The sequence below is a fragment of the Gregarina niphandrodes genome, assembly GCF_000223845.1.
Source record: "Gregarina niphandrodes unplaced genomic scaffold scaffold00010, whole genome shotgun sequence".
In the NCBI taxonomy this organism is placed as follows: domain Eukaryota; phylum Apicomplexa; class Conoidasida; order Eugregarinorida; family Gregarinidae; genus Gregarina; species Gregarina niphandrodes.
Genome location: NW_011645780.1, coordinates 223,630 through 233,937, shown reverse-complemented (window position 1 = coordinate 233,937; position 10,308 = coordinate 223,630). Strand labels below are relative to the sequence as shown.

The 10,308-nt window shown below is 50.4% G+C and overlaps 6 protein-coding genes across 6 annotated transcripts; 4 read left to right on the top strand and 2 right to left on the bottom strand.

The window, feature by feature from the left end:
• Nucleotides 1–1,490: 1,490 nt before the first annotated feature.
• On the top strand, nucleotides 1,491–4,255 carry GNI_064750 (putative transmembrane protein; the record flags this gene model as incomplete). Its single annotated transcript, XM_011131811.1, has 3 exons — nucleotides 1,491–2,088; nucleotides 2,156–3,916; nucleotides 3,981–4,255. The coding sequence occupies 3 exons, from the start codon at nucleotides 1,491–1,493 to the stop codon at nucleotides 4,253–4,255; spliced, it is 2,634 nt and encodes an 877-aa protein (XP_011130113.1).
• Nucleotides 4,256–4,402: 147 nt separating this feature from the next.
• Nucleotides 4,403–5,734, top strand: GNI_064740 (chitinase; the record flags this gene model as incomplete). Its single annotated transcript, XM_011131810.1, has 1 exon — nucleotides 4,403–5,734. The coding sequence occupies one exon, from the start codon at nucleotides 4,403–4,405 to the stop codon at nucleotides 5,732–5,734; it is 1,332 nt and encodes a 443-aa protein (XP_011130112.1).
• Nucleotides 5,735–6,020: 286 nt separating this feature from the next.
• Nucleotides 6,021–6,745, top strand: GNI_064730 (putative coiled-coil protein; the record flags this gene model as incomplete). The annotated part of the gene is made up of 3 exons (XM_011131809.1): nucleotides 6,021–6,353; nucleotides 6,413–6,505; nucleotides 6,608–6,745. The coding sequence occupies 3 exons, from the start codon at nucleotides 6,021–6,023 to the stop codon at nucleotides 6,743–6,745; spliced, it is 564 nt and encodes a 187-aa protein (XP_011130111.1).
• Nucleotides 6,746–6,908: 163 nt separating this feature from the next.
• On the bottom strand, nucleotides 6,909–7,778 carry GNI_064720 (putative methyltransferase domain protein; the record flags this gene model as incomplete). The annotated part of the gene is made up of 2 exons (XM_011131808.1): nucleotides 6,909–7,600; nucleotides 7,688–7,778. The coding sequence occupies 2 exons, from the start codon at nucleotides 7,776–7,778 to the stop codon at nucleotides 6,909–6,911; spliced, it is 783 nt and encodes a 260-aa protein (XP_011130110.1).
• Nucleotides 7,779–7,872: 94 nt separating this feature from the next.
• Nucleotides 7,873–8,691, bottom strand: GNI_064710 (hypothetical protein; the record flags this gene model as incomplete). Its single annotated transcript, XM_011131807.1, has 1 exon — nucleotides 7,873–8,691. The coding sequence occupies one exon, from the start codon at nucleotides 8,689–8,691 to the stop codon at nucleotides 7,873–7,875; it is 819 nt and encodes a 272-aa protein (XP_011130109.1).
• A 211-nt stretch (nucleotides 8,692–8,902) lies between these two features.
• GNI_064700 (DnaJ domain protein) lies at nucleotides 8,903–9,643 on the top strand (the record flags this gene model as incomplete). Its single annotated transcript, XM_011131806.1, has 1 exon — nucleotides 8,903–9,643. The coding sequence occupies one exon, from the start codon at nucleotides 8,903–8,905 to the stop codon at nucleotides 9,641–9,643; it is 741 nt and encodes a 246-aa protein (XP_011130108.1).
• Nucleotides 9,644–10,308: the final 665 nt, after the last annotated feature.

Sequence of the window (10,308 nt, the reverse complement as noted above, 5' to 3'; positions counted from 1 at the left end):
AAGTTGTTAAAAGCCGCGGAGGAAGTAGCGGGGTCTAGCGGGATCCCCCGGAAACGAAGGCGCACTGACAACGAGCGAGACAACGACGACCTGGTCAAGGCGCCTGAGGAACTCGTCATGTTCTCAGTCGAGGAAGGCTGTGGTCTGTCGCAGCCATGCGTGTTTACGGTCCGTAAATCTTTAGGGTAAAGGGGGGGGACGCAAAACAACAGTAAACCATGGTCGAGTCTACCACCCACGAGCACGACGGCCGCCTGAGTTCAGTCACGGAGGACCTGCGCGGTTCTGCTGACGACAGAACGCCACCACCACCACCACAACAGACCACCAGTCAGATCTTGGACTGTTGGTCATTCAGCACTCACTACAGTACGGTATCGCGTCTGCCGATGGGTATCTCTTGACATACGTCCACCGACACTTCTAACAACGTCACACGAAACCACTCACAGCTATCAAGCCGTTCCACTCGGGCCATCCATCGCTCACATGCAACCGCACACCGGACACTTTCTATTCCGACGTACCCGTGACAACCGTGGGCCTCTCTTATATTACTTCAACCAACCCGAAACTAGCGGCGTGTCGAAATCTCGAACTCGTCATAACCGTAATCAAGTCACATGTCCCCTGATAGTCCGGCTGCCAACCATATCTCACTCAGGTGGCGTCCGCGCGCACTTGCGTCGGCCGTGGGCAGTCTTCGCCCACCGCTTCGTTCTCTCAGTAACCGTGCACCACGGGAGTCGCATCAGCGACTGCCCATCCCAGCCGTGATCCCCTGTGCTGCCGGCGCTTTCCCCTTTACCAACTTTCGGAGAACCAGCAACCCTCCAACTCCTCCGCATGCCCACAAAGCCAGGGATCACTACGGAATAGCATCCAAGGAAAGGAGACACCGCGGCGTCCCCACGGCAAAGTAACCCATGACTATCGCTGCAAGACCATGGTCACCTCGTTGAAAACCTGGGATCTGGAGTCCTCGGTGTAGCCGAGCCGCTGGATGCTGGCCTCATAGATTTTTGGCGACGACACGTTTAGTGAACTTTTTAAACGCCTCCTGGATAGCCAGCTGGTACCCAGTCGTTGTCTATGGTAAGCCTTCTCAGCTATCATCATACTGATTTGCTGCGAGAAGAACAGAGCGGGCCAGCGATTCAAGAGCGGGTCAAAAGAAATTCCAGCCCGGCACCAACCCGTTCAACACTCACTACAGTACCGTATCTCGTCTGCCAGCCGGTATTTCTTGACACACATTTATCGACACTTCAAACAACCCCTCACGAAACCATTCACAGCTGCCAAGCCGTTCCACGGGGCCATTTATTCCTGACATGCAACCCTGAATCGATCACCCGCCATGGGGACTCTGTTCGCTTCACCACAAAATCCTCGCGGAGTGCAAGCCATCCACCTTTTTGTGTTGAAACTGTAGAGAGGCAGTCTCCGCTGATCTTTGTGCGACCCAGACAATTAATTTTTATTCTTGAATGTTGGGTTTAGGATATTTAGTCTTAGTCTTATGTACGGTTTGGATAGCCGTGGAAGGAGAGTATGTGGATCGGAGTCTGTCATGGGAAGTGGATGAGAATATATGCATGTCAATGGAAGATTGTTATGCGCCGTTGCAACAGCTGATGTCGGAGACGTGTGGCAAAGTGCCTGGGCCGATGTTGGCACCCAAGAAGGACGGTTGGGCCAGCGGATGGCAAAAGATGGCAACGGGACTGAGTATGATGGGACGCAATGCAGGTCGGGAGATGTACAGAATATATCATGAAAAGCTGTACAAAGAACATTGGAGCGTTATGGCAAGCTACTGTATCGTTGAATATCCATTTATCGTCCTGGCCGTAGCGCTGCTTTTGGTCTGGATTATAATGCCATTTGTTTTCTGCTCCAAATGCTTCAAATGCTGCAAGCTTTCATCATGTTGTTGCAGTAACAAGAAACGAAAGAATATCAACAACAGCAATTCCCTTTTGTCGCTTGCCCTACTGGTGTTGGGTGGAATGTTCTGCCTGTGGGTCATGATACTGGGGTGGGTCTACATCCCCAAAATGTCAAAGGATTATGATAAGTCAACCTGTAAGTCTACTTGTGATGGGGGGAAAGAGCGAGCGGGGGGAAAGAGAACATTAGCTCTTATGTTTAGGTGGTTACTACAATGCGTATGACAAGTTGCTGTATTCCGGTTCTGAGCAACCTGACGGTTCTCGGTGGCCGGCTGGTGCGAATTTGGTCGCGAGGTTGGAGGCGACGAGTCAGTACATGTCGGAGCAGGCGGGTGAGATGGACATGAGTCCGCCGAATGCTGCGACTATGACCCAGAGTCGGTTTAATCGATTGTTCCCGGACATGTTGTTTACTCAAGGCATCCTTAGTTCCAGTTTATTCACAGGTTGGGGTGAGAAGACGGGAGAGTTTACCTTAGATTTGGGTTTGGCAATCTTGGATGAGAAGTCAGCTTTATTGAAGAATTTCCAGTCTGCTTATGGCGTGGTTACGGAGGCCATGAATGCTGCAATATCTGCGGAGAATTTGGACCAATTGGAGTTGGTTGATTTCGCTGAGAACATGAAAGAGCTTCGTTCGCCCATTGATTCGAGTGTTGACGAAATTAAAGGGGAACTTGATGTGGCAGCTTCGAACTTGGTTGATATCACGGGAACTAAGGACTGGTTCCACGTTAACTTCCAGGGTGCTGCCGGTCTGTGGGGAGTGTTCACCCTTTTGTTGTTGTTGACGACACCATTTATGATAGGTCGAGCGAAGAAGACTTGGAGAATGAAGATTCACGACTTTCGGGTGGCAAAGGTTAGTGCTGGAATTCTGAGCTGGATCTGGGCGCTCTTTGCCCTCGTATTCTGCGTCGCAGGTCTAGTATTCGTATCCGGCGGAGCAGCAACTAGTGGAGTGTGCGATGCGTTACAGCAAATCCGGGATGGCGATTTGCGTGTCATGGAAGATGTCCAACTGTGGAATATAGCGGTCGAAAGTTGTCTGGTCAAGAACGCGGACGGGTCACTAGTAGTACCCACTCTGACGTACTATGGCGCCGATCTTGGGTTGATTGACAATGTAGAATTGCCCGCGCAGATCTCAAAAGTATTCGAACAGTTGCCGGAACGACAACTTACTCCTATGTTCAATGACGATGATCCCGCTAGCGGCTGGGGCGAATGGAAGACGGGCGCAGAACGGACCATGGTGCTTCCCAATGCAGGGACGCAGCTGGAACAGCTGAAGGCGGTCATTGGTCCGGAACTCGCCGTCGCTTCCTATAACAGCTTCGACTGTGACGGAGAGCCAGTATGTGACATTGCTTCCACACGTGCCGGGGTGAAACTAAACAGGATTGCAGGTCTGATAGACATTGAAGTCGCCCTCCAAGGCCTTCTAGCGGCTGACGCACCCTCCGTTTGCTTCGCTGGAAGCCCTAGATGCTCCCCTGCGACCAAAGTCGTGCTGTCAATGATCAACACAGAAGGAGTACTACCCAGCACAAACACATTGGAGGACTGCAGAACGGAAACCACAATGATGTTGGAGTCCTCACTGCAAACTTCAGACGATGCTGACCAGCGATTGAAGCTTTATTCGCTCATTTGGCAAGGTGTCCGACTGGCAGCTCTTGAACTCCCCTTGCAACGCGCACCTAAGTTCGTGCCCGAAACGCTGACCACGGCTGCAGACGCGGCTTATGTACAGAGTTACTCGGATTTCTGCAGTCCCACATATCCATGTAATCTGTTCGTCGGCAAAAAGACCGGCGATGATCTTGCGTTAATTTCGTACAGCGCGTGGGCCAAAAGCTTCCCGGCCTCTCTGGAGACGGCCGCAAGACGATACATTACCACGAAGTCAGTGAAAGAAGGAATAATGGACACCATGACGTCCTACACAACACTGAAAGGTAAGCACAAATACGTGTGCACACACGTGTGCACAAGGGGACGGGAATAAATGTTCTGTTGCAGGTTACAGCGAGTACGTCAAACGCATTGACAATGAGTATAATTGTCTTCCTCTTGCTGATTTCGTGCAGGGGACCAAGGACCTTATTTGTGGGGGTCTTGTCACAGACGCAGCCAGCATCGGGTTCCAGTTTTGGGGCGCGACGGTGATTGGAGTTGTGGCTATGATCGGGTTATTGAAATTCTGCTGCGACAAGTTCGACGAGGATTGCAACGAAGATTGCGACGAAGAGCGCGGCGGAGAGCGCGTCGAAGGGCCCGAAGATCTCGAGGCATGAGTTAGACGAATAGAATTTTTGTTGAAAAGGGGAGTATGAAGATATCAACGATTTTAAGTGGTTGCGCCGATCTGCTGATTTGTTCGTGGATTCTCGCGGTCTCAGCATAAGTTATTGCACCAGCGTTATATGTAGTAACCGGTTTTAATGAGACCTTTTATTACGACTACCATATTGGGATTGACCGCGTTTGCCGGAGAACGTGTTCCGGTTTACGTCTACGTTGATGATTGGAACTACACTGGGTCTGCACTTACTGACGAGTTGTACAAGCTGTCTCAGCTTGGAGTGAGCACGATTCTGCTTGCTTTCCACCTTGTCGGGAATGCGCAGTTTCCAGCGAATGTTGCTGACACGGTTGCTGCCTGGGCTGCGTTGTCGGAATCTGATCGTCAGGCCTTCGTTGATAAGCTGCACGCTAACGGGACTAAGTTGATGATCTCGTCGGGAGGCGAATCTGAGGGTCTGAATTGGAAGGCCGTGGATGCTACGACGTACGGTACTGATCTCTGCAATTTGATGAAGAGCTTGAATGTTGATGGCGTTGATTTCGACAAGGAGGGCTTCGGTTATACTGACACCAGTATTTTGGACTGGGTGAGCAAAGCTACCATCGCTTGCCGCTCGGTATGGCCGGAAGGCGTTATCACTTCAGCTCCTCAATCACCTCACATGAACCCCATTCCGGACAGCTGGGCCGATCTGTCGAAGATGAGCGCCGATCATGACCACTATCTGATCCAATATTACAACCAAGGAACTTGGACGAAGGATACTACATACAGCGGGCTGTTCGAAGGCAACGGCGTAGGTGCTATTAACGAGTTGTATGCCAGATACCCGAATGCCCCGAAGGACAGGTATGTGGTGGGCAAGCCTCTTCGAGTTGGAGACGCCAGTGCTGACAGTTATGTACCCATTCCGCAGTTGCGCGAGTTCATTTGCAAGGCTTGGAAAGAGATGGGATACAGAGGGGGTGTCATGTTCTGGAAGGCCCATCTCGGTGAAGATAACAGTGACCTCGGTGTGATGGCTGCACCTTGTGACGGGTCTTCTGGTGACAACAACAACACCACTCCTAGACCAGTGACTACTGCTGCCACCACCCCTAGACCAGTGACTACTGCTGCCACCACTCCTAGACCAGTGACTACTGCTGCCACCACTCCTAGACCAGTAACTCCGCGTCCTACCACTACGGCCCGCCCTACCACTCCTCCCCGTCCTACCACTACTCCTCGTCCTACCACTACTCCTGGCCCCGTGACGACCCAGGGAGGTAATTCGAGTGGAGGAAACTTGATCTCTGGCTGCCAGTCGATGCTGACTTCTGCGGGTCACTGGGTTGATACCTGCAAAGCCTTCTGCGCATCTTATGCACCCGGTGGTGAACTCGCCCCGTGGTGCCCGGGGGTAACCACGGCTGATGCTCTGGCAAAATGCGTTATCAGCCAACAGACATACTGCCAAATTGCGTAGAGTATGCTCTCGAGAAAAACACGAGAAATTGGTATCGTTAGACAAGCTCCCACAACTGCTGGTCTAACCATAACTGCTCGTTAGACGATACCAATTTCTCGTTCTAACACACTGTTCGATGCCACGTAGCTACCGGGTGATTAGTTAGTTGGTGGATGATGTTTTTTTGAACAAAGCAGGTGTGACGAAATCGTTTGATAGTTTGGTCCTAGTAGCCTAGTCGAATTAGTTTAGTGGCAACTAGTTTAGTGGAGTCGAACTAGTAGTTTTATGGTTAAAAAATAACATGTGGACCACTGTAACCTCGGCTTTATCGGATGGTATAAAAGAGTTCAAGGCTGCTTTCGATGAGGATTCAGACGATTATCAGGAAGAAATTCAACATGGAACAAATCACTCAGAGATCTTATCCAGCCCAGAGATCGTGCCTAAAACGGGAGTCCCACGTGGGCAGGATGAACTGGAGCCGCAGGATGCACAGGATGGAATTCAGGATCGGGGGGAGTTGAACGAAAAGGACAGACGGAACGACAGACGTGATGAGGGGTACGACCCTCTGATACACTCGTCTGAGGAGCTGCTGAGACCTGATTTCCCGGTTAAAAGGTCTGCTACCATGGTAAGCCAGACAGACACCACGGCTCTTAAATTCCTTGGATCTTACATTCCTTGTGGTAGGATCAATCGTCTTCATGGGAGTTTTTAATGCAAGAAAACGAACTTCGAAGGTTGAAACAGGAGATTGACGTGTTGAAGGCTAAGAACGAAGAAGTATGACCAGACGCACCCAATCCCAGACGCACCCAATCCCAGGTTGGAACGCAGGACAGACAGGGCACAACGCACCGCGCGCGCACACGCACCGCATTTTAGTTGGAGAAAAGAGTCAAGGAGCTTACGGAAGTGCGTCAAGTCGACACGAGTTCTGAGTTGAAGGAGGAGAATCGGCTATTGAAAAAGACAATGGCGCAGTTGATGGACCGCTTAGCCGACCTCGAAGTCGGTACGTGAGCTGTGGCGAGCCTACGTGAGCTGGGGCGAGCCTACGTGACGCAAGCCTATGTGACGCAAGCCTACGTGAAGCAAGCCTACGTGACGCAAACCTACGTGAAGCAAGCCTACGTGAGACGTATATTTCCTCCGCCTGTTTGGTATCGAGCCTGGGACTGGTTGACTAGGGGCTTGTGAGGCAGGCGGCGGGTCGTTGAAAAGCCATTGTAGCCAGCGTGGTTCCGGAGTGGCCCTGGAAGCTTAGCTGTGGCAGAGACCTCATACGACCGATTTCTCTGAAGTCGCTGAACTGCTCGATGCAGCCTTTGAGTTCGTCATGAGTGAGGTTGCCGGAGGAGATGATCCATATGCAGTTCGGATTTGTGGCGTACTTTTCGCACACGCGTTTCACCATCAATTCAATCTGGGAACGGAGGTAGAATACGTCAAGAGTGCCCTTGTCATGGATCACCATTGGACCATCTGACGCCAACAACTTTTCAATCCCTTCTCCCGCTGGGTTTTCGCCCGTAGTTTTATCGGAAGCTCGCGACGGCGCCATTATATCGTCCACATCGAAGTGGAATTCGCATTTGGTCAAGTCAGCATTGCTGTCTTCTACCTCAACCTCCCCCGTCGCAATCTTCTTTCGGAACGCACGGGCACAACGGATAGCCGACTCCAAGTAATCCACTCCGTACAACTTCCTAAATCCTACTTCCGCCAGTCGGTACAAGAACAGCCCATTACCCGTGCCAATATCCAAGAGGCTAACGTCTGCCACATTAACATTAGTGCACCATCCATTCCAACTGCTACTTATCCAATCCAGAACATGTTCTTGGTAATTGCCGTACCATTCTTCACCCAAAGTGTCTACAACATCACAACGTCACAACCCTCTACACACGCAACAAGTACACGGAGTGGGTACAGTGTATATTCAAGTGTATGCAGACGTACTGTTATCCTCGAACTGCTTCAGCTCCTCGTGATACCAGTTGTCCCAGTATGCTGTCGTTGCCAGTACGGAATTTTGATTTTCAGGTGTCATACGTCACAAAAAATTCACCGCCTGCCCACCATAAAATTAACAAGGTATTCTGTAGGTGGTCTGTGGGCCCACGCATAGTCTTGCCACATCAGTGTCACAAGGATTCTGGTCGATGCTTGTACCGACTGACAATTACTAAATGAGCCGTTTCCAGATTGAGATCAGTTTCAGTAAAGGTAATTTTTATCCTTGAAAATTCCGGTAGCGGTGGCAGGACCAAAATGTCAACAGTACCATCCTTGTTGAACGTTGTATCTATTGACTTTGGAGAGCTACACCTACAGCCATCCAAATCCATCAATTCGACTGTGCTCACGTCTTTCAACGTGTATTCTTGTGTTCCCATCCCTTCCAATCGAATCTGGAATAGTTCCCAGCCTGAGTCTTCCTCCTCCTTCGTTGAGTCGTCCTTACGGCTCGCTAAGAACTCAGCACGATACTGTGCCCTCTTTAATTTATTTGCATGCCTCTTAAGCAGTTCACGACTGCCGTTCTCACTCCCCGTCCCATTGTGGAATTCCGTTCCATTGTGGAATTCCGTCTTATTGTGGAGAAAATCAGTCTGGCGTCCAGCAGACAACTCGTCTCCAGCAGACAACTTGTGTCCAGCAGACAACTCGTGTCTCTCCTCCCACGCAGGTAGTGTGGGCGTGTAGACTGTGCTTGTTAGGTAGCTACCGGTAACGCAATCGGTGAATACAGGCGTCGCCAGGTACAGGTCATAGTAACACTGCACATCCGCCGAACGGAGACAACCCCCAAGCTCCTTGTAGTTGACTGCCGAACAAACCATGCATGCAGTATCAACCGACACTGCTATTGTTTCTGACAAAGTCGAGTTCGTAGGCAGAGGCTCAACAAAACCGTGCGCCACCATGTAGCACAGGACAGCCACTAAAACCGCTTTGGTCATTACAGCTGAATAATAAACACTCTGTTATAAATAGACGTATATCTAGTTGAAAATAAGCGGTTGGGGCATGTATTCTTGGGTGACAACCATCACCACCCACGTCCACACAACTTTCTGTGTACAGCCATTCACGTGTTTTCAAGTTGATAGAGGCGAGGGAAGTTGATAGAGGCCGGGATGAATGGAAGTGATGAAATATAAATTATGAGGGATGGAGTACTTTCAAGTATTGGGACTTGACCCGAGTGGTGTATACAGTGCGGTGGAGGTACGAAGGGCGTACAGGAAGAAGTCTTTACAAACTCATCCCGACCGGGTGGGGGGAAATTCCAGTTTGTTTACCCAGGTTCAAGAGGCTTACGAATATGTTCTTTCAAATCTGCCAACCACACCGTGTGGTGCAGCCGCCAGTCCCTATGCCCCAAAACATTTTGGAGATCCCATCTGGCAACGGAAAAAGAGACTAGCTAAAGAGCTAAAGGCCAAGGAAGCAAGAAGCGTCGAAACCCAGAGGGCCACAGAACACCTTTCACGAACCTTCCGAGCCAACACTGAAGGTAACCTGCGCTCTCGCAACACACGCAATGTCAATGACCACAATGTCAATGACCACAATGTCAATGACCAGAATACCACTCGCTCGTCGGGCACCTATTGGAACGCCTACTGGGCCCAAGAAGAACGTCGACAAGCACGCTCCAAACCATATGTTGAAGACTTCTCGGATGAGGATCAGGCCTCATTTGCGAACATGTTATCGAAGTTGAAACCAAAAAAGACTTACCCGTCCAACTGTGGTTCTGATAGCGGTGATGATAGTCCCAGGGCAGCCGCCAGTCCCAGGACAGCCGCCAGTCCCAGGACAAAACCTGAGGAGGATCAGAAAGACTTGCAACACGACCGGCCACGTCAATTCCGTCGGCGAGGGAACTTTATTCAACCGGGAAATTAGCTTACAGCTATTTTCAACTCTGTGATTTTCTCTTGATGCCTAACTCGACGCGCCGTCTCTACCGTTTTTTTTGTAGGAGATCAATACTTACCCGCCCTGATCTTGTCCTGATCTGAATATCTCTGCTTGGCCCTGATCCGGTTAACAGAGTACATCGAACAAAATTGATGAAGGCCCTTACAACTATTTGCGCTCTTGCAGGGTTATCTGCTGCTAGGGTTGCTGAAGGTACAGTATCAGATGACGCTCCCTTGGTTGTTATTTACTACGAGAATTGGGCAGGCTGGGTCCGTGGATTTGGCCCTTCTACCATAGACCAGAACATATTGTCTAGAGATATGCCGGTGAGAAACTTCGTGTTGAACTACTCGTTCTGGAGCTGGAATCCTGAAGAGTGTTCCATTCAACCGGTGGATACCGTTGACCTTTGTAAAGAAGATCCCAAGGGATGGACTGACAACGATTGGAACTTGGATTCCCAGGAGTCGTGGGAGACTAGTAAGCCCGCAGGTGGTATTTTGCCTGCCTTCATGATGCTGAAGGCTAAGTATCCCTACATCAAGCTTATGCCCTCCATTGGAGGCTGGTCCAGGTCGGGGACTTACCATGATTGCTTAATCAACAAGCCTGAAGTCATGCTCCAATCTGTTATCGATTTCGTTACT